At 32.7% G+C, this 24,735-nt stretch overlaps 1 protein-coding gene across 1 annotated transcript; it reads right to left on the bottom strand.

Annotated features, from left to right (window-relative positions):
- Positions 1-1,718: 1,718 nt before the first annotated feature.
- Positions 1,719-23,693, bottom strand: LOC145681513 (toll-like receptor 2 type-2). Its single transcript, XM_081753159.1, has 4 exons — positions 23,502-23,693; positions 16,930-18,013; positions 5,364-5,553; positions 1,719-3,115 (listed from the first exon to the last, which is right to left on the bottom strand). Exons 1-4 carry the CDS (start codon positions 23,530-23,532, stop codon positions 2,804-2,806), a joined length of 1,617 nt encoding a protein of 538 aa, XP_081609285.1. The 5' UTR covers positions 23,533-23,693; the 3' UTR covers positions 1,719-2,803.
- Between the last annotated feature and the right edge of the window lie 1,042 nt (positions 23,694-24,735).

Here is a 24,735-nt window from a genome sequence, read left to right as displayed (position 1 = left end):
GATCAATCTACCTTCAAATCTTGAAATTTCCTAGCGACCACAATATATCTGTAGGTGTTTTCTCCAGGACACTTTCTGGTGAACTAGACTGCCCAGACTGAACACACTCATAACAGTTTCTTTGTGCTTGCTCGTGTTTCATTTCTTCAATAAATCTGTATATACGATTGTAAGATGCTTGGATAATCGTGTATTCCACGTAAAATTCCACTATCACTTTGTTTGTTATCCTGTTTATATATATATATATATATATATATATATATATATATATATATATATATATATATATATATATATATATATATATATATTGGTTGGATAAAATCCAAATTAAAATTGAGAAAGTCAAAAAGATTGTAATATCCCTCACTTCCAAAATTTTTTTTTATTGACCAACACTTTAAGTGAAGAAGGATTAAGCAATTTCACTTAATATGGCGGACCTCATTTATTAGGCAAAACGATGATTAGGCCACACAATGCAAGATCGATATACAACTTGAAATATCATTTACAGGGGATATTCAGGTGCCGAGATAGATTTGTTGGTTGGTTTGGAACTTAACGTCCCCTTCAACAGTGTTTCCATCCGGTGGGTCGCGAGGTGTGACACACTGGTGTGTAGCACAGTCCCATAAAGAGTGTCATGAAATTTTAGAATATAAAAATTATGAAGCAATGAATAATCAGTTAAAATGAATTTTGAAACGTACCGTACTAGTCGAAGATTCTAGCGACAGCAATAATGCTCAGTATTGCATAGAGTCTTTACATAATACAATAGAATCTTCAATTGAGAGAGATCTGCGCGGATGTATCCGCGGTTATCCGCATTATTATAGCTTTTTGCGGATACATTTTTAGTTCCTATAAAGGTGGCGGATAAAAATATTCCCTATAAGATATTTCTTAAAAAGTAAGAATTTTAGTGATCGTTCTTCTAAGCACTATTAATTACTTATATATTGTAATAGTGTCATTACCATTTTGAGACTAATAACCGCTAAATCAAAATAGAGTTTTCTTAATTATTTTGTCTTTTTTCTCTGCCTATAATAGTAGGACGTGCTAATCTGATTTTGTGACAGTTTATGTAAGATGTTCATGTTTCTATTCGTTCTGGAGAGTCTTCTATTATAATTTTACCTTTGTGTTCGGAACAAACGCATTTACTTAATTTTATGAGTTAAGAAAAACAAGGGAAAACTATTTGTCTTAAAACTGTAAATTTAACCAAGAAAGTTTTGTCGCTTTTTCACCCACCACCTTCGAACATTGATATGTCACCTAAGACGTACCTGGAAGATCAAAAATACTCCCCATCAGCATCGACGACCTTCTGCCAACGTTCTGGAATGCCATGGATTCCATCGCGGTAGAACTTGGTGGGCCGTGAACCGAAGAAGGTATCAAGTGCATTTTGCACCTCTACTAGGGATTTGAACTGGGCGTATCCTAAGGTGATTGTCCAAGGGATGGAACAGGTAATAATCGGACGGTGAAATGTCCGGGGAGTATGGCAGATGCAATGTTTACATGTAGTATGTGCTTTACTTTTTGGATTGTCTGCGTCACTCTTAGGAATATGTATAGCATTGATAAAGAGTATGTGCTCAGTGTTACGACAATAAATATGATCTACTATTTACAAAGTTAATGCTGTATTAAATTTTTCATATACTGTACATGAATTAATTAAAAAGTATATATTATAACTAAATAAAAGCTATCAATTGCATCATATTTTTACGTACAATAATGCGTTTTTTCCTCGAAAACTACACATGAGAGTTATTTTGTTCAACATGTTTCTATGTTCAAGTTGATGTGATCTATCGAGTCATATTTGTCTTATCTTTCGACTATATTTAGTCAATATCTCATTAACCATAAATTATATTACTGTCTTGCTAGTATTATAATAACGATCATGATGGACATATATTTCAGTATCAGTGTCATTTCAATAAGTAGGATGGTTTTCCCAGAGCATCAATTTTCAGCTTTTCAAATATTTTTCTCCGTTTTATCAAGCCATACCATGGGGTTTCAAACTTATGAATGTCTTGTTCAACTCTATCAGAACTACCAAATGGTATATGCCTCGTTCTTAGACAACTAATTTTCAGTTTAAAGCTAGTAATATAGCACTATAGAATGTAACAGTGTCCAGAAAATCAATAAGTCTACTTTTTTATGTCGTTTTAGACATGTTATCAGCAAAACAGAAAATACAAGAATAAATGTGATATGGAACAATTAATTACAGTAATTATAATATAGTTAGAATAGTGTACGGAAGGTTAGAAGGGATCGCGTAGTGTGTTTGTACATAATACCTAAGGCTTTTAAGAAAAGTAGATTTTTTTAAGGACTCAAGTTCATAAAATTGCTGTAACTCTATGCTGATATAACCTAATAATCCTTCATACTCTACCATGCCTTAAAATAATTTAAGCCAAGTTATTAAATTACAGGCATTATAACATTACCTTTATTTTCTAAATTTTTGGTAATAAAGTATTCACACGTTTTAAAAATTTATAATGTAAGTTGGAATTTTTGTGTGAAATGTTCACAATGTTTCGGTCTGTTCGTGACCATTGAAAAATCATCCAATGGCCCTTGATAATTGCATTTGCTTAAAGATATCTACATACAACTCTAATATAACTAATCGTTCTTCTTTTGTGAAATAATGGTAGAACAACTAAACAGTTCTATACGAACCAAATCTTGTAATAGAACGTAAAATATACTAATATGCAATATTAATCAAGAAGAATAAAACGAGGGACCACTAGAGTGAAGTTGAACATACATTAGATCGCATTCTTACAGACGAATCAGTGGTAGTTGTGACGTTCACAATTTTCTCCTGTTTACTTCTCGTGTAAATACTTTCTCCTAAAGCTTCACTCAAACGTCTCCAAAAGTGACTTTGATCCTCGTTTTCTCCTGGCCATTCCAGATAAGTTCTGGTATCCATAAGATACTTCAAGTGTCTGGGAAGATCTGTACGATTCAGACGCTCTAACTCGACCAAAATCAGAAAGCTGTTTTTGTCATAGAATATGCGATGGTTAGCCATTTCCATTTCCCATCTACACCACTGCAAAGTAAAGATAGCATTAGCACAAATGCTTAATACATAATTAAAAAATAATCGTAACTTTGTAGATAACATGTGCTATGCATTTTCACCTTAATGTATATAAGTTTTGACAGCAAATTTACTTCAATCTCATTGTGAAGTTGGTGTTATATGCTCCGTGTTGGAAGTCTGTGCTAGTTAATTATTAATAGAGTCCCTTTAAGGTATTTAGGATTATTCTTATTTTGGATATGGACCGAAAATGTCTCAAAAGGAAAAGGAAAATATCGTTTGCACAATCAAAACTGTTTCAATTGTAATTAAAGGATGTACTTGCAATGTCAAAGATAGTATAAGCAAGGATGTTCAGTATGTAAAACATAACCGACAATGCTATGGTAATTCCTTTAGAACATATTACTTTATTTAATAATGCATATTTTTAATACTAAAATATTTAGGGTTAACAAAATAAATGTAAACGACTTTGGTTATATATAATTAGAATTACTAAAGTAAATACACTGGCTTATTACTTGTTTGAAAACCAAGTGTACGCAACTTGGTGCATACATTCAGAAATCGTAATAAAAACAGACTGATTTGTTTCGTTTTTTATTCAAGTTTTGATTTTGCTACCAAGACCATTAATTGATTTGTAATTCACTATATAGCAGTAAATATTATATACACCCATACACATCATGTTGTTCCATTCTCCTAACTATGAAACATCTTAGGCTATTTTTAATACAAGTGTGTCTCATGCGCTATATCTGTCTTATTTGAGTAATTATGATATGTATTAGAGTATTTCAACTGAAAGATAAGTTGAAACATACTATTAGCCTTACAAATATTATAGTATCTGAAAATAAAGGGGAAAAATAAAGTAAAAAATACTTGATATATTGTCATAAATATTCTGTGCCGTTGTGGACAATAGTATACTATTCAACAATTTAGCCACTGGTATCATTCTCTTTTTCATGTGCTTCCAAGACATTTCCTGAACGATACTCACAATTTTAAAACCTGAGATATGAAACTAAACTGATATTTTCTGTTTCCTTCTCATGTTTAATTTTCTTTTAGCGTTATTTATCTTGTGTTTCTTAGAAACTAAAGTTTTGAAGATCATAACAGTGGTAGATTTTATATTGTCCATTATCAAACACCAAATAAGGAGTAGATTCATTCTACATTTAGTTTTTCCTTACCTTTTCTTAGAATATTGATAGAAAGAATTATAAAAATTGTAGTTGAAATCTTTTAAAATGAAAGCAAAGTATTGAATATGTTAAAACTGTATCGCTGTATTCTTTATTCACATTTCGAAATATGTATAGGCCTATATATCTTGTGAAGAAGACATTATAGTGATGGCAAAATTTTCTAGTCTCAGTTTCCAATTACAGTAAACACAATTTCATGAATTATATCGTTAAAGACCATAGATAGTAATATATATTTTCACTTTCTCGTTATGGAACACTTTTGTTATTTATCATGTACTATATTGCGTTATAATTCTCACTTAATACATAATAGCCAATAATTATTTTGCTTTCATTCTAATTGCCATGTAATACGAAATTTTAGAAAATTAAAACTGATATAAAGAACTTTAATTGTAGCCTGAAATTATTTATAATTTCTTCTTCTCCACAAAGTCACATGTGATTCTTCTGGTCTATGTAAATTTTGTGGTAATATATTATGATGTGCATGTTATTTGAAAAGAAAGTGTATGTTGATAATAAACGTTAACTTTAAATATGTTTCTCTTTATAATCTTTCAATAATTCATCTCCTTCAGGAAATGAATCTTATTTTATTTTTATAATCATGATAATGCTTCCTTTGTTTCCTGTGAATTTCTACGACGTTATAATATTAATTTGCATTCATGTATTGATGTCCATGCATATTTTAAACACATTATTTATTACTATTAGTTCTGTTAATGTTATATCATTACCACGTTATCATGTAAAATGAAATATTTTAATATTTATATAAACAGGCCATGTAAATCCTACACGAGAGATTAGTAAAGACTTCTAGTATTTATTTTAGCAATATAAGCAAATAAGCGTATCTAGAAGTGAAAGCTAACCACTTTTATTTTACACACTACAATTGGCTACATTATTAGATCTATTACGACTTACATTTTGTTTCTGTTAAAAACTGAGATTTACTGTTAAAGTAAGTCAGTATCATATTTACCGTTTATTTTAACCAAAAGAATATAGCCACTTACTTGACTCTGTATGAAATTTCTGGTGAGTATTAGCACTGTACAACGACTTTTATCGATGGCCTGAACAATATTATGGGTTATTATAGATCCCAAACGAAAATCTCTTTCATGCAAACAAAGTCTATATCTCTCTTCTGATTCCTCCAACATTGGCTGAAGATTTGTTAATACCCAATCCCTATCTTTAGCGCTGAAATATAATGAAAAAGAAATCTGCAGTTTGCAAATAACATCAATAAATTTGACAAGCTAATATGATAATTCGTGGAAAAGAACACTTTTTTTTTAAAAAAAAATCAAACTGATAAAAAATATAATAAAAGCATAATGCAGGAAATATCAATAGTTGTTTTAAAAGTATGCTCAATATCTCAGAAGCATAATGCTAATCAGGACTGACCTTTGAAGATAACGCCACTATACCTTATACATCTTACAAGAATTTGATAGAAAGGTCTAAGAATGCTTGCTTGGAATTCGTCGCTCTCAATGAGATATTCGATATATTCTATAATCTCAGTATAGAGATGAGAGCACTCCAATCGTCGTTGTCCTAACAGCTAGAACCAGTACAGTCATATTTAATATTTAAAGAAGTAATTCACAAGCTAATACGCAACTGGAAATGATATTTAAAGTGTTTTTGTCAGTCCGTTTATACTATGGCTGTTATTTTGCTCTATATTCCACAAATAACACACTTCGTTTGATCATGATCGAATCATTAACGAATTAAATATGATTAAGACCAGACAGGTTTTACAAAAAATAGTATTACAAGACGTATCTGTAAATTTTGGTGTACAAGAAAATGTAATTTTTTGTGTATCTTTAATTATATGATATTGGAAACGTGTCACAACAATGTATAAAATAAATTTTATATATATATATATATATATATATATATATATATATATATATATATAGTAGAGGGTTCTCCTCTGGTGCATGGGATCCCTGCTTCTATCGCAGCTCGTATCCCAAGTTGACTAAGTTATAACAAACACCGTGTGCGTGGGTTTGCTCGGGATCCTTCGATTTCCTTCCACTTTCTTCATTCCACCATTTCATTCATTCTCATCATCAAGGTCTTCTCTAGCCAGCACGGCATAACCGTGGAATATAAAACTGAAATATTTGATTTCCTATATGTAGACACCGGTCGACAAATCTCATCGCGATAAATAGCATGATTAAAATAGCGTAAATTGTCATTCATAGTTCTTGAGAAAATGGAGAATTATTAAACTTCAATTTTTGTCTAAGAATTGTCCAAAAGATAAGACATGATATCTATCAAGTTTATGGAAAACAAAATGTCACTTAAAAGTGCATCGTTCGTTTCAATAATAATTGAAACTTTCTATTCTGCTGAAGCAGACAGCAGATAATATATCTTTTAATGTAAACCACAGCTCTCTCTTCGTGAGAAGATGAAAGGCAGTAAACAGGGGCATTTCACTTTATTTGGGCCTTGTACACTTCGGTATATAAGGTGACCTCCGCGATGTTTAAAGACACTAGGACCGTCATCGCCATCTAAGAAAACTCTTTAGAAGTAATTGCGAATGGATAACACTTTCAAATCGGTTACAAATTGGAGCTGGAATCAAGTAACCAGGAATTACTCATGAGAATGTTTACCTCGGTAATTATCACCAAATGTATTCAAAATCATATGATGAAAGAAAATATTCCTTAGAATTACCAAAAGCACCATTAGGATACCATTTAGAATGTAAAATTGCGATATTATTAGTTTTTTAAGAGGAAACGATAATATTGATTAAACAACTACCATTTTAACAATTTTGTCAAGTTTCTTATTAATCAAACTTCTTATTTTCTTTCCAGATTTGGTTTTACAATGTCTTGCAGTCGCTCCAGTGAAGACAGGGTACATGGTTTGTCCCACAGGTAAGTACCAATGTTATACTAACTCTAAGTAGAAAGTAGTGTAATCTTGAGTAGATAATAGTACAGTAGACTTTACTATAGCCGTCGTTATAAATAGTTCGTATTAGAGTGATTTAGAGAAATACGTAATTGACCTAGCAGGAGTTTAGGAAGTTAGGTGGGAAGGAAATGGAACTGTGGAGTCCGGAAATTTTGCTCTACGGGGAAGTTAATAAAATCAATAATTAGGAAAAGGGCTTTTAGTTCACGAACAAATAATAATAACTGCAATTAAGCAGGTTGAATTACTTCATGATAGGCTTTCTTTTATTACTCTTAAGGGTCGGTGGTGTGATATTATTTTAAATATACATGCCCCAACAGAAGATAAGGTTGACGATATAAAAGACAATTTTTACGAAGAAATGGAAAGGATATTTGACCAACTCTCGTGATCTCATATGGCAATTCTATTATGTGGTTTGAATATGAAGGTAGGACGAGAGGATATTTTCAAATTAATTATAGGGAACGAAAGTCTGCATAAGGAAAGTAATGACAACGGTGTTAGACTCGTGAACTTTGCAACATCCAAAAACTTTATTGTGAAGAGTACAAAATTCCCACATCGCGATGTTCATAAATATACTTAGACCTCACCAGACGAAAAAACACGTAATCAAATTGATCATGTTTTAGTAGATAGAAGAAGACATTCTAGCATAACTGATGTTCTGTCGTTTAGAGGAGCTGATTGTGACACTGATCACTATTTGGTAGCAACGACAACAAGAAAGTGATTATCATTGAATAAGGGAAATATTCAATGTCCGAAAACGGAAAGATTTAATTTAAAGAAATGAGAAGAGAGCCAGGGAAGAAAGCCAGAGTGGAATACTATATTGAAGTTTCAAATATATTCTCGGTTTTAGAAGATTCGGAGTGCACTAGTGTTCAGGATACTTAAATTAAAATCAGAGATAGCATTAAAATTTCAGCAAAAGAAAAATTGGAACACGCAGAAATACGTAGGAACAAACTATGGTTCGACTAGGAATGCATTAAACTAGCAGAGAAGAGAAAGCAGGCAACATTACGTTGGTTACAAAATCCGAATGTTGGGAGACCCGGATTCGATTCCCGGCGGGAGCTCATGTGGTTCGGATTCCACCTTAATCAGTAGGTCCACGTCTCATATAGCTTCGCTGCTCAACGGGACGTTAAACTCAAAATCACCTTACCTCAAAATTCGAATGAAAAAATTACACAAAATTTCGTAGACATCAGACAGAAAACTTCCAAAACTTTTAGAACAAAAAAACTCGATTTTTGAATTCTAAAAGTAATGAACTTAAAGATAATAGTAAAATCAGAAGCATTCAGAACATGTATAAGGACTCAATGAATTTAAGAAAGGTGATTATATATTAAAAAGAGCCAACAGAACAGTTCTCACTGATACAGATATCATCTTAAATAGATGGAAAGTTATCTTTGACGATTTGTTTAACACGCAGACGAAAACTAATGTGTGTGGAGAAAGGGAAATACACAACGTAGAACCATATATTCCAAAACCTAACCGAATAGAATTAGAAATTGCTATAAAGAAATTAAAGAAACACAAATCTCTGGATGTAGACGAAATTCCGGCTGAGTTAATTTTAGCTGGAGGCGATAAATTGTGGAGCAAGATACACAAAATTATTCTCCTTATCTGTTATAAGAAGGAATTGACACAAGAGTGGAAAGAATCAATCATTGTTCCAATTCACAAGAAAGGCGACCGAGGCATTTCTCTGCTGTTAACATCCTATAAGCTCCTCTCAAACATTCTATTAGCAAGATTAACCCTATACGCAGGAGTATTTATTGGAGATTATCAGTGCGGATTTAGACGAAATCGATCAACTCTCGACCAAATATTTACCATTCCACAAATAATCGAAAAGAACTGGGAATATAATACCCCGGTCAATATACATGAATTATTTATTGATTTTAGAAAGGCTTATGACTCGATTAAGACAGAAAAATTACAGAATTTGGAATACTGCAAAAGCTAATTAGATTAATAAGGATATGTTTATATGAATTCCAAAGTAATGGTAGGATGGGTTTTGTCCACGAGCTTTCACGTCGAGAATGGCCTGAAACAAGGAGTTGCGTTGTCGCCATTATTATTAAACTTTGTCCTGGGGTACGCTATCACGAAGTTATATCGAATGCTGATGATGTAAATTTAATAGGGGATGATAGTGGAATAATAGAGAGGAATGCAGAGGTCTTATTAAAAACTTGCAGGGACATGGGTTTAGAAGTGAACGCAGAGAAAACTAAATACTTGGAAGTTCGTCGGGATCGTATTACGGCAAATTATGAGTGCGTTAAAAGATCAAATAACACTTTTGACAAAGTGGATACCTTCAAATATCTAGGATCAATAGAATCATATTCACGAAGAAATTAAATCTCGCTTAAAATCAGGAAATTCGTGTTATTATTCAGTTCAAAATCTCTTGTCGTTTCAAATTCTGTCGAGAAATTTGAAGCTTAAAGGATATAAAACATAATCTGTCTGTTGTTCCGTATGGTTACGAAAGATGTTCGCTTACGCTGAGGAAAGAATGCAGACTGAAAGTATTTGAGAACGAGATCCTGAGACGAATATTCGGACCAAAGATGAACGGGAATGGGGAATGGTGGAAACTTCATACCGAGGAACTGTATAATTTATACGGTTTACCAAACATTGTTAGGTTCATTAAATCTAGGAGGCTCAGGTGGGCAGGTCATGTAGCCAGGATGGAAGAAAGTAGGAACGATTCAAAGTTTTAAGTGGAAGACCAATCGGAAAACCACCATTAGAAAGACGTAGCCGCAGATGGGAGGACAATATTAAGATGAATCTCGCAGAAATAGAGATAGAAAGTAGAAACTTGGTCCAATTAGCTAAGGATAGAAGTCAGTGGAGTGTTTTTGCAAAAACGACATTGAACCTTCGGGTTCCATAGGCCATAGAATTAGTTATCTTAACTAACATTTATTAGAGTAGTTAATAACATACATATAGTTAAGATGTTATCATTGTATGTAATCATATGGACGTACTGGTAGTGTCTTGTCTTGCTATGTTATACAGATTTTGATATGATTTGATTATTTATTTGTATTTCAGATTACATAATAGTTCAAGAAAGGGAGAATTGCTCGGAGACAACAGTGATTTTCACCACATATACATATTGCCATTTACAATCATGAACATATCGTATTGTGAACGTTATTTTGTACATATATTATACAATTATTAATTAATAAATGTTTATTTCTATTATTTTATTATTTATCGCTCTGTTTATTCATATACTTTAGTTCTATAGCATGCAATTGTAAATATTATTTCTTAGTTTTATTGATTCTGTGCCCGTTACTCTACAATTCTTCTTTCCAGATATCTAATTTCTCTTCCATTGCTGCCTTTGTCTCACTCGCAACAACGATATCATCCACAAGTAGCGTACTCTAAGGTGCTAACTCTTGGATATCCTGCGTAAGCGCGTCCATCACAACTAGAAGAAGATATGAGCTAAGACTATATTCCTGATGAAGTTCCACATTATGTGTGAATTCTTCTTTTATTCCATCCGTGATCTTCAGTGCTGTCCTATATCTGTCATTCATATTTTTAAGTGTTCGGAGCCCAGCAAATAAGATAGTGTTCGGAGTCTTTAGTGCCCAGCAAATAAGATCTCATGGTACTCTGTTATAATTTTCCTCCAAGTTAGGCCGATGTAAATCAAGTGAAGGATCTGGTATTCTCAATATTTTTTCGTTAGTATTCCAGGTGCAGATATTGCATCCGTTGCCGATCGTCTTAGTGTGTAACCAAATTGGTACTGTTATATTTCTATCTCTTCTTTCAGTTTGGTTCTGTCACTCTCTCACACACACAGCTTCATTGCAAAGCTCACAAATATTAATCCCTTAGTGGCCACATTCTTGCATATCTGCTTTGCTTTTAAAAAGAGGTACAAAGAAAATACATTTTTCAAAATTTACGAGGATGTTAAGTTGTGTGAAGTTTGTTGACGCCGTCATTATCCTGTCAAAATTTTGTTGTAATATAGATCCTCATATAGATTCTCATCCGCCATCTATATAACACTTCACGCTTTGCTAATTGGAAAATACGTGCACCATAAAACGCTGATATAACTGTGCCGAACACTCCAAATCACAAGGCAAACGATACTGTTCGTACAAACCCCAAAGAGTATTTAAAACTAAATATATCTTATAGTTTTATTTAACCTCTAATTGCAAGTATGCATTTCTTAGATCGAGCAGATAGTAATATTGTGTAACTGATAATAAATTAATGATGTAGTCTATTCTAGGTAGTGGTTATGGTACTCTATCTGTCACTTGGTTAATGACATTCTTAAAATCCATACATTAATCCAAGGTGCTATTCTTCTTTCTGATAATTATTAATGTATAGACCAGTCGTAGTAAGTAATAGGTTTTAGGGCTTGCATTCCACATAACTTATCCAGCTGTAATTTGTCCTTATCTCTTTAGTCATATGAAATTTGGTAAAAGTATATGCACTGTTTTGTCTTAAAGGGATACTAACGTTATATCCTCTAATCAACACACTTTTGAAAGATATAATGGTAAATTATTTCTTCTATTTGCTTAAAAGATAGCTTATATCCCTTTTTATTTAAACATTGTTAAATCTAGAAGCACGTATTAGGCATTTGTATTTCATTGTTCCTACTGTTAGCATGTACACTCATGTCCAAAATTATTGTCGCATGTCTATAAATATGTTGTTGTAGGAGTATAATTTGATAACGAATTCGCCCGGTATTTCTTATAATGTTAGTATGTGTATAATCGGCAAAGACATGTATGTGGCAAATTTCATGTTAAAAGAGCAGTAAATAAGAACAATAAAACGAAAAATAAAACTTTCTTGTCCATTTAGCAACATTTTGTTTTACTCACTCTAATTTTCGTATTTATTATTCTTTTCCTGTGATATTTACCATAAATACACATTTCCCGATTATACACATAGTATCAGTATTAAAAGTACCCTGCAAAATCATTATCAAATTATATTCTTACAAGAAGAACAGTTATAGATATGCGACAATCATTTTGGACATGAGTGTACATGCATCTACTGTTCGCATAAAAAGTTAATCTATTTTCCATCCAGTCCCTCCGCAAGTAGTATTTGTGCTCTTTGGGCCATAATAATAAGCAGCAATGAAAATTTTTTATTTTCAAAAGTTACTTCCACCAATATTTTATCTGTTACGTCTCATAACAGAACGGTCTGCAGAACCGCCATATAGGTATTGCGAAATGCCATAAGTTGTTTATTCGCCAACATTTTGCCATATGATTGTACCCAATAGTTGAAATTAGTGCTGTGGAATCAACCAAATATTTGATTATATGTTCATCACACATCAAACTAATGTATACTGTTGTGTTACCATCAATAACATGCTAGGATGCAGAATCGAAAACAATGTCTGCGCCATTTTAAGACTTTATGCAGCGGACTAAACTTATAGTAATTAAACTATGATTAAAAATGTACTTACTTGAGACTTAATCTTCTATACTTCAATAACATTTACATTCCAAACAATTCTACTTAATATGCGAAAAGGCTATGCAAAATCGACCTATTTTTTAACACAAACATGCAGCATATATAACAACCACTTTTCTTTCTGCAAATCCAACAGTCTATCTATTATTATACAACACTAATCTCTAATCGAAATTCCTACAATATCCTTAATGTATTATTTCATGTCTTGACCTTCATCGTCTTATATGCCCATTTAGATTTCCTGCTAGGATATGTTTCTGATGTAACTCCATCCAAAATTCTTGTATTGCTTTCTCATCACATCCAACTTGTGGGGCATAGACGCTGACTGTATTAAAAGTTTCTCTTACATCTAGCACAAGCTTCACTATCCTAATTTTGTCACTTATTCTCTTCATGTCCACCAATTTTTCCTTTATATTCTTATCCAAGACAATATCAATGCCATTCTCTTTGTTATTGCTCCCTGTGTATATTAGATTATATCTATTTCTTATTTCTTTTAATCTTAAACTCCTCCCTTTCGCCTCGTGGATAAATGCTTAGCTTACACTTGCCAGCATTGTCGATTGTTTGTGGACCCTACTTGTCAAGGTTCCACGTTCTGATCTACTATTTGTAGACTTGCTTCTTTGACGCCTTCCGTCAATTTTTAAGGGTAGTGGTTGCTCACTTCTCACAGCTTTAAGGCAATAGGTCAAAGAATCGCTTCTGTGGGTACTCCTAGCATTTTTCTCACTCACATTACTCTTTCGATCCAGATTTGATTTGGCAATTGTTTTGACAACTGGCGCCAACCATACGTCAAACTCCAACCTGGAGGACCATCCAAAGTCGCAGTTTTCATTCCTAACTTAAAAGTACTATCACTACTAAAATGTACGAAACTACTATTAACATTACAAAAACATCTACTGGAAGTTACAAAACTGCTTCTAAATTTATTGATCTACAATTGAAAGATAAAAAATTACTACTGAAAGTTAGTAAATTCTAAAATTACTGAACTAATAATAATAATAACAATGTTTGTATCTCTTTGTCTAGAAATATTACTGCTTAACGTACCTAAAAGTCGGTTGCATATTTATTCTGTCTTAACTTACCACGAGAATGTATATCGGTAATTTATATGGAGCAATTATTTCTGATAGATTATTCTTTATGTATTATTCAACATTTACAGGGAATGGCTAATGAAGAAACATTAACGGGAATTGGAGATTTTAAGATTGACGGGCAAATCACTGACAAGATCAGGTACGCAGATGATACGGGTACTATAGCTAGCACCGAAGAATGACTATAGCGGATGATTGACAAAATAGTTGACACTAGAAAACCATATGGAATGGAAATCAATGTTGAAAAATCGAAAGTTCGATGGAAACGCGCCCTTACGGGCTAGGGTAGAACAAAGAGAACTTGATGAGATCGATCATTTCAAGTATCTAGGAAGTGTTTTGATGAGAGACCTTACTGCATCAAAAGGAATTGTCAAAGTCAAAGAAACATTCAAGAAGAAAATATCACTTCTAACTAGCAGTCTTAATTGAACTAAGGAAGAAGTTGATCAATTTCTGGACTACATGACTCAGAGACTTGGACACTTCAGAAGTTGGAGAAGAAATATTTGGAGAGATTCGAAATGTAGTGTTGGAGGAAGATGAAGAAGATAAAATGAACAGAAAGAATAACAAACGAATATGTTTTGAAACGGATAGGAGAAAAGAGGAGAATGTTAGCCTTTATCTTCCGTATGAAAGCCAATTTATTGGACAAATCTTGTGAAGAAATTGTCTTCTTCATACCGCCATAGAACAAAAGATAGAAGGAAAACGAAAAGTAGGAAGAAGAAAAACTCAATTGATCGATAAAATAAAATAAAATACTGGAAGTTAAAAGAGAAAGCAGAAGATCGAGAAACGCGAAAGAAAAATTTCGAGGTCCGAATCTAAGAAAAAACTCATTATTCCCAGGACGTGTCAAAAAGCAGAACTCTTAATAATAATTATTGAAATCAATTTGTCTGATATCCTAAATGCAATAAGACTTGCAATAATGTAATTTGATTGACATCGTAAAAATTAACAAAGGACCCTGGACTAAAATAAGATTATTACTAAAATTTGCTATAAAGTACAAAATTTTCCCAATGGGCCTCATATAAAATAATGTAATTACATAATATTCACATTTCATTTTTCATTTATCTTTTATACTTGTTTATTCATTATTTTATTTTATATTATTATTCATTCATACACCTCAAGACACAGTACGAAATAGTATTAAACTTGGCCATTAATTCGTCCATCCTTGTATTTCCTTCTTTAGTTAATATATCTGTTATAGTTCTACATAGTAGCCAATTCATATTACGAAATATTTTCGTTAGGTTACATTAAGAGCCTGCCTTACTAAAAATAATAAAAAAATTACCATTTTTTGCTTGTTTATTCATAAGTGAAAGGAGATATTGCTATTCTATAACAGAAAATATGAACCTGAAGAATTTTTAGTGTTGCCATCCATAAAAAATACAGTGTTGCCAGAATAACAATTCTCCCAAAATCAAAGTTAAGGCGGCGACTAGAAAAACGAACTGAACTGCATTTGGTTACGTATCATGTTATTTTTTAAAATAATAGTTGTACTTAGTTTGTAATAAACAAAATAGTTTTAACATAGAGTTATTAAAAATAAATAATAATGAAGATGGCATTGCAATTACAGTAACATCCGCTCGGTATATTGATAAGCTTGAAATATTCTTTACACCGATAATCTTAATCTTAACATTGAAAATATATGGTTCCAGTAGGATAGTAGTCTGCGAGGTCCCCTGATCTTAGTGTGTGCGGTTTCTTCCTATAGAGACATTTAAGATGTGCCCACCCGTCCCTGCGACTATCCATGAACTGAAACAGAAGATTGAAAAAGAAACCATTGCCAGTCCTATTATAGAGACATGCAAACACCGAGCATTCCGAGGTTTCCACAACATGCTTTTTTAATGTGAACGCCGAAATGGAGCATTTTTCCCTATGTCATCTTTAAGAAGTAAAGATATACTTTGACACATTTTATAATGAATACATAAATGGCATACCCCTTCGTCAATAAAATATGTTTTTCCTGCGTTTATTCCTTAAATGACGTTACTTCAAAATTTGCCGTTTCCATGCGTCACCCTGTATCATTACAAATTAACGAAAGCTGTAAAAATAATCAAAAAATGTCGTGCGATTCGGGTTACTACAAAGTACAGTCGTACTGAATGATGAAATACGAAATGTCATATGAAATACATCTTAATGTGCGTATATATCGGTATCGGTTTTACTTTAATAAATAGCATAGCTCTCCTTCAGTCAACTTTTAGTTTTTACAAAGAAATTTGTGTTTCTTTATTTTCTCGAAAACCGCGCACGAGATTATATACTCGCGCTTATCATTTTGTTTAAGTGAATAAGATATATCGGTAGGTTTATTTATCATCTTTGGACACGTATTCATTAAACAGTAATAAGGCTGTAGAATTTTATGACATAGCCTCAAAGTAAAATTAAAATATCATAAAACTAGCAGCGTTCACCCCGCTTCGCTGGGGTCACCCCGGAACGCAATAAACTTTGTTACTTAGATAATTTTTACTTTTTCGCTTTCAAGTGATATGATAAAAACCATAGAAGATTGGAGTAAATGTTAACATTATATCGCCTGTCATTTATGTTAACCCGCCGAGTGACACGGTCATGTGGGTTGCATATAAATACGGTTAGATTTAGCTATGATGAGCTAACAAAGGATTTGTACGTTATGGACACTTGAATGGTCAATTATCTCAAGACACTGGTAATTGAAAATTAAAGTGATATGATAAAAACCATCTAGGGTCCAAATCTTAATAACCCCCCAAAAATGAAAGAAATTGGTTCAGCCGTATTAGCGTGATGAGCTAACAAAGGATTTGTACGTTCTCTTTTATATATATAGAAGATAGATGTAGGAATTTGAAATTACCTGTAAGATATGAAGCAGTCGTAGATGCACTGTTCATAGGGTTTACCAGTATTCTGTATTTCTTGTTTGATCTTTGCTAGATATACTGCGTAGGAAATAAAAAATGTATATCGTTGAATAAATCTTCTACATGAATATACAAGTAAACCAAGACATATTACAGTTATAGTGGTGCATATAACTGTCAAAACTATAACAAAAGAATAATCGGCTCCCTTACAAGCGTCAATTAAGGTAGAGTTTCTTATCCAATCATTCCTCTTACTAGCAGGCTCAACACATGTTAGGTTCGGACCTTGAATAAATTGTTCCGTGTTTGTGTTATTCAAAAAGTATTGTAGTTCCAAAAGTTGACAGTTGTTGCAATCGAAAGGGTTATCTTTCATGTCCAGCGATTTTAGATAAAGCAATTCTTCAGCTACAGCGTATGAGAAAGCAGGGATTTGATTATGTGATAAAATCAAATGATTAATCCAGCGTTTGCTACTTGATTTATACACGGTTATATCTTTTAGTTCTGTCATGCCATTGTCTGTTAGATTTAAAAAATCGATTGAACCTTTACTGTAAAGAGTATCAATTAAATTTTGTGATGATCGTAGTCTATTGTGGGCCAAATCCAACAAACGTAATTCTGCGTTTATAATTAACTTCTGGACATCAGCTATGAAATTATAACTTAAGTCAAGAAACTTCAAAAAAATTAGTGGTTGAAACACATCTGATGACATAGTTCTCAGTCTGTTGTGGGAAATATCAAGAATTTGCAGTTTCGGAAATCCTTCAAAAGAACCAGAATAAATGGTAATAATGGCAGTATCTGTGAGATTTAATATTGTAAGATGTTTGAGCGGATTTAAAGTGTTCCTTTGGAAATACTCAATCTTGGCCTTTGATAAATATAGTTCTTCCAGAAGTCTCATATTCTTCATGTCTTCCTTTATATCTTGAATAGGTGGATCATCATTACCACTGAAATCAAATATTCGTAGTTTCCTTTGGTTGATAGCAAAATCTGGTAGCCTCTTAAGTTTATTTCGAGCCAACTTTAATATCTCGATGTCTTTGAGGTGATTCATAAAACCTGTGATGAAAGTGAAATAATTAATTACATAATATATATATATGTTCATTTTAAATCGGACATGTGGTAAATGCAATTTGATTTTAGATTTTCTACACAGAACAACAAAATGGCCATATACTCTAATAATATGAATACACATACCAATAAAATCGATGTGACGATCTTGGACAAAATGGGGTAACACTGGCAGTATATTGTGGAATAGTATAGTATTTAAGGGCACCATCAGTTTCCTTATAATAAGAAAATACTCTATATATTAGGGCAAGTAATCAAACCCACAAGGGAAATATATAATGACAAGGAGCAAGAACATAGGATACAGAAAAATAGATCAAGATATATTAGATTAACTATCAAATGAACTTTCCTATATGTTATTTACTGTTATGTAAATTCATTTTTTCTATTTTACAAGTATTACTTAATTATGAAAAGTATATACAAAGTAACCGAACACGATATTGTTTTGATTCTACTCTTTATAATAAGATATTAGAGTGAAATACATTGATTTTTTGATTAATATTTTGTGTACGAGTGCTAAATAATCTAAAGATCATATGTGTTTCAAGAACAAAATGAACCGAAAATTCCATCATGTATGTTTCGGCTCTGAATGTTGTTGGGTCCGACGTAAACATAACAGAAAATACATATTATCTGAAAAGCTTATAGACTATACTTCCATTCGAGATATCTGTATATACACCATTATTTTCATAACAGAATTAATAACCCTCCAGATATGGTGCAAAATTCTCCACAGTAACACTGGACTAATTGTAAATGCATTTCGAACGATTTCTTTAAATTCGTCACTTGTGTGGTAATAAGTACTTACAACTCTTTGTTCGATAAAACCCACAATGCGCTATCAGTTTGTGACTTCTTTGAGATCAGACATAAGGTTTTGGAAACTTTGGAGAACCCCGGTTGGGAAACACTTTAGTTAGGTGTTTTCTCAATGCAAGCAAATAATATTCTGATGCTTTATCTTATTGAAATTCGATCGACGAGTGTTCAAACTTGCAGTTGAGGCAGAAACTAGTCTGGTAACACGCTTAACTATTTACATGGCTAACAGAACCGCGAAATAAATTTGGGGAAAACAAGGATGTTGCAGACATCTCAGTCCAAATCTTCACATAGGGTGCGGTTCCTTCCAACTCTTCAAAGGAGTAATGATTTTCTTTAGTCAAGAGGTAAATATTTCTCGCTTTTGCACTGCGTTAGAGCAAACACATCCTAAAAGAATTATTTTTCCACACGACAGAATTGTCTGGAAAACATTAAACAATTACCCCTCCCAGGTTGCGTATCGTTTAATCCTGTTGTCGTCATTTAATTAAAGCGCGCGTTGACAAAGCTTCTATTCAAATTGACTGGTATTTGTGTGTCCGTCTGTCTGTTCCACGGAAACTGTCGCGAAACTTGCCCGATTTTTATGATACTTGGTATGTCCTTTTCTTTCACTTGCAGATATAACCCTATCCATGTAATACAAGGGAAAGGGGGTTAAATCTACTCCATGTTGCAAGTTTATACATGTACGCTTGTGTCCAAAATTTGGTCTCATGTTTTTAGAAATAGAATTACATAAATAGAAATATTTCTCTTTTTTATGAAAGAAAAGTTTGTATGTCTTCTTGGAAATGTGTAGGAGAAAGAAACACGTGCTCCCAGACAGATATTTCGAAAAAGAAATAAAAGATAAACAAGTTAGAAGTGCAAAAAATGGAATCTCCGAAACTTTCATTGCCAAATTCTAGATTCCTTTTTCGTAAATGTGGCGAGTTTACGAAGGGTATTTTATACTCTATTAGAAATACAACGTAAACCTCTTATAGTGTTACTTACTTTATACACACCACAATCCTAATAAGCATAGGTATTAAACATTTGACACGTAAACAAAAGACTAAATAGAAATAAGCCAGAAAATTTGAGAAATAATCCGGCATTTTGTGTTAGTGATTTCCTTACATATATTTACCAAGAAAGCAAACTTTAACTCATCTTCGTGAAATAGTTGATTAGCGTGTAACACCCAAATGTACTACTTTTTCCATGATCACAAGTTAAAGTCCCATAGTAAACTTTTTTATTGTTTCTGTCTTTTCGATCAAGAAAAATCTTTTGTTTCAAAAGTGTTCATAGTTACTAGATTCATTCTACTTTATTTCAATACTTGCAAATAATTCAAAATTGTGTTTTAAAAATGTTAAAATTATCAAGAATTTTATAAAATGAGGAATCTTCATTTTTAGTAATTGTCGTAATCGGAAAGGAAAACTTAAATATTTGAAACTTTAATTAACATATGATCATACTCTAATGAAACATTACTAAATAAAACGTCTACTCCAAATAGTGTTTACAAGTAATATGTATTATAGAAAATGGACAGAAATAATGAACGTAAACCACTGGTTGTCAATTAAAGATATAGTAGAGATAGTTCTCAATTGAAATAGAAAATTCATTCTTTGCTTCATGAACGTAATAAACATTTTATAAAAATAATTCCAGGAAAATAATTAGGTAATATTTACTGAGCGAATTTAGGTTGGTGGTTAGCATTGGTCCTTCTTCGTATACCCTCATTGTTAGTCTCCAGGTTTGAATTTCGATAACAATCATTATGAATAGTGATTTTTCAGTTCCATTAGGCGAATTCCGGGATATCTTTAATACATAAGCCTTTCCAAACTTTCTTTAGAAGTTTGCTGTTTTGTTGTTAAAGTTTTAGTGTAACATGGCCTTTTGGCTGCATCTAAAATATTTTTAGTAAATAAATTAATAAGAAAACATATTATGTACAATAAAATCACCAAAGTTTAATAACTGATTAAGAATTTATCAAACTGAAGTTAAAAGTACTATTATGAACCAATATGCATGTAAATAAAGAGAGTGGTTAGAAGTTATTTGCTTTAAGCAAACTGTTGGAAATAAATGTGAATACAGTATTGTACCCTCAGATAAAATATTAACTTCCATGACCATCCCGTTGATCAAATGACTATTGCATGTGCCTTTAGTTCATGTGACTTCGGGTTCATTTCCCAATGTAAAAGCACAAAAATTTAATTAGTTCTTCATTACTTTCATTAATTTTGGTCTCCTTTAGTCTTAAGAGCATAACCATGGAACGTTAAACCGGCATAATTTCTTTTCATTTCAATAATTTCCTATAATTTCATCGTCTCAGTCATCAATTGCTCCGATCGTGCTATATAAGTACAATCATGTGAATACAAGTGGCGTGTCGCAATTGGCGCTAATTTGAATGTGATGTTTCTCTGTTTTTTTCAAAGATTCTACGCTTATTTGTGGCAATCCTCCATCTATTACTAAGACAACCTGTTTCTCCTTCAAGATGTTCGTGGGTGGCAGCCTCTGGTCAGTTCCAGGCAACTTGCCGTCCCTATATGTTCTTCCATGCTTACCACTTTAGCTTGCTTGGCATTGTAGTCTTCAGCAATAAAGCAAATTTTTCGTTCCTACGTGAGGTCTACCACACAAAGCAATTATAAGTGAATGTCTTTTAAAAAGTCATATTTATCACGTGTCATTCACTACAGACGAATTTCCTATCATCCAATTTTGATTGGTGGCGGAAGCAAGAATACTGGGGATTGGCGCACTTAGTGCATAAGGAAATCAAGTCTACTTTTGGTGTTTAGGACATATTTCGCCTTTAAGATCTCTACTTGAATCTCCTATCTTAGATTAAAAGATTCATGCGACTAACTTCTAAGGAGAAAGAAAACAGTGTTAACTTTGGTAATATTACTTGATTCCCTTGTGCTCTGAACGCCCAAATCGTCTGGCTGAATGCCGTATCACAAAAAAGGCATGCTTCCTTCTACTTATACTGGGATGGTCGTAAAGTGATTTTTCTGTGGGTTATTGAATAACTAGGCATTACTTAACGCTTTAAAATTCCGGCTTTTTAAAGGTAAATTATAGAGTTTCAGTCAAACGGCTACAGCATCTTCCTTGTTTATCGTAGGATCATGGTTCATGCCTCACTTTTTTTTTTTTTTTTTTTTTTTTACAATAGAGCAACCTTTAAAACGATACCATTCACATTTCCCTATCATGTCCCTCAGCCGGGAAATTTTGAGAGAAATCGGGATTTTTCTCTGATTTTTTAAAAAAAAATTTGAACCCCTCTGGACCCCTCTGTGTTAACGCAGAGATATGAAAATCAACTGAAAAATACTAAAAGGTGCACTAAATGTGTATACAAATTTCAATCTTCTATGAATAGTAAAGGCGGGGAAAATATTCACCAATGATCGTTACAATGCTCCAGATTACCGCAAAAGATCCTGATCTCAGGTAAAAAAAAAAAAATCCTGAGACATCCCTATTTATTCTAGTGTCATGTTTTATACTTAATCCTCTTCAAAATAAAACAGCCTTTCAAACGGTATCATTCACTTGTCTCTATCATGTATGTGAGGTGGAAAAATCACATTTTTTGGAGGGGGGGTTAAAATATCCCTTTTCTTTCCATTTTTGCCCCTAGGACGCCCCCTGCGTTAACGTAGAGATTTGAAAAAATCTGATAAGTACTTCTTGGTGAACTGAATATTTGTGCAAACTTTCAATCTTCTAGGTGCAAAAGTAAGCCCGCCAAAAAATAATATACTCACAATACCCCAGGTTCCCGTATAAAACAGGATCTCAGGTCAAAATTTCCTGAGATATCCCTATTCATCCTAGGATCATGGTTCGTCCATCATTCTCTTTAGAATAGAACAACTTTTCAAACGGTACCATTCACATGTCTCCATCATGTATCTGAGGCGTAAAAACCACAAAAAGGAATTTTTTGATTAAAAAAATATCCCTTTTCTTTACCTTTTTGCCCCTCTGTTTTGCCTCCCTGTGCTATCGCAGACATTTGAAAAAGATATGATAAATACTACTCGATGGACTGAATGTTTCTGCAAAAATTCAGTCTTCTAGGTGAAAAAAGTAAGGTCACCAAAATAATAATAATAATAATAATAATAATAATAATAATAATAATAATAATAATAATAATAATAATAAAACAAAAATTGGCCTAAATATTTTTTTTAAGTTATGACGTCACCACCTTCTATGTCTCGACGCAGAAAGGCGTGAAACCATACGTAACGTGTTCTACAATACCTCTAGAGTTGAACAAACTAAAAGCACCCGAAGTAAAAAACTTTGTTGATTCTTTTTTAATCGAATAATGACGACACTATTTTAGGGTGGGGTGCAGCGGAAATCGAACCCACGACCTCCCGAATGCGAAGCCAACGCTCTACTACTTGAGCTACTAAGAAGGAGTTTATGTACCAGACTTCATCGTCCTAGCGTTGGGTGCTCGTGAAATATTCAATTCTTTGGCTTAAAGTTTAAGCCCATTATCCCGCCACTCGATATACAGTTTAATGAAAGTAACGTGATAGAATCCCTGTTTAAGCTAAATGCTTACCATGCTCCAAAAATAATTTTAAACGGTTCATAGTTTATCAGTTATGATGAGACTGTTTTTGACTCGAATGGGAAAAAAATCATTGTCGAAATTGACTCATCCTCCTTAAAAGCAGGATTTTAGAACGATAGAATACATGTCTACTTATATTAAATTACGAATCTACCATGTTTCATGCCCCTAGCTTAAAGGTTTCCTGAGGTACTTTATTTTTGACAAATTTTGAATCCTCTTCTTCTATTCATTTTAACGAAATTAACATGAAAAAGTCCTGGCTTGAGGACAGTGCTAATTATGTTCAAAAAAATTACTTTCAAAAGGTTACCCATGATGACGAGATAGATTACGAGAATTTGAATGTGAATAAAACAATTTCAGACATTCCCTTTCCCCACATTTAAAGCGGAATTTTGGAAAACGATAGGATATGCCCTTATTCTTTGTCTTTACCGGCAGCAAAAGTTTATTAGTTATTGTTAGTATTGTACTTATGCCATTATTTACGTGGCAACTTACCGGTAGTCAGAAGTCCAACGTAATAGTGTTGACCGAGCATATATCGACATATTTCTAGCTGATCTTTCACATAACGTCTATTCGCTGATATAGTAGGTGGACAGTAGAGAGGTTAACACATCTCTCTTTGTTCATGAATATTGCTATTAAATGCTGAATAAGGTTGGATTTACATGCTGGGAATTAGACCATCAATCTTTGGATGTATTGTACTTACAAGCTCGGATCAACGAGGTTTGATAAAGAACACTTGTTACGATCTGCTTTTGGTAAAAGCAAATCGTATCATTGAAATCAATCTTAAATATGCTTATTGTTAGGTATGAGTTTAAATATGCTTATTGTTAGGTATGAGTTCGTTTATTTTGGCGTGTTTAATTTTGACCTGCACTTAATGTTATTTATTTGGTGTGTGTATAATGTTGACCTATGTTATTTATTTGGTGTGTGTATAATGTTGACCTGTGCTAACCAAAAATATGTTTACTTGTGTGCCATTAATGTTGACCTGTGTCGTACGTATGTATACATTATACATAGATATCCGTTGCATTCTATAAAAAATACAAATATATATAAAGCTATTTTGTGTGGCCATAGAAAGTAAATTCTAAGTATAGTGCTAACATGTTCAAGCGAATGTACACAAATTTGATATACATTTTATAATGTAATTCGAGTAAATAGTCCATAGCTTCAACTGAATGAATTTATTTAT

This window comes from Thermobia domestica, chromosome 3 (assembly GCF_964235325.1).
Source record: "Thermobia domestica chromosome 3, izTheDome1.hap1.1, whole genome shotgun sequence".
NCBI lineage: Eukaryota > Metazoa > Arthropoda > Insecta > Zygentoma > Lepismatidae > Thermobia > Thermobia domestica.
The sequence above is the reverse complement of the archived record's forward strand: the minus strand, read 5'-3'. Positions and strand labels throughout refer to the sequence as shown.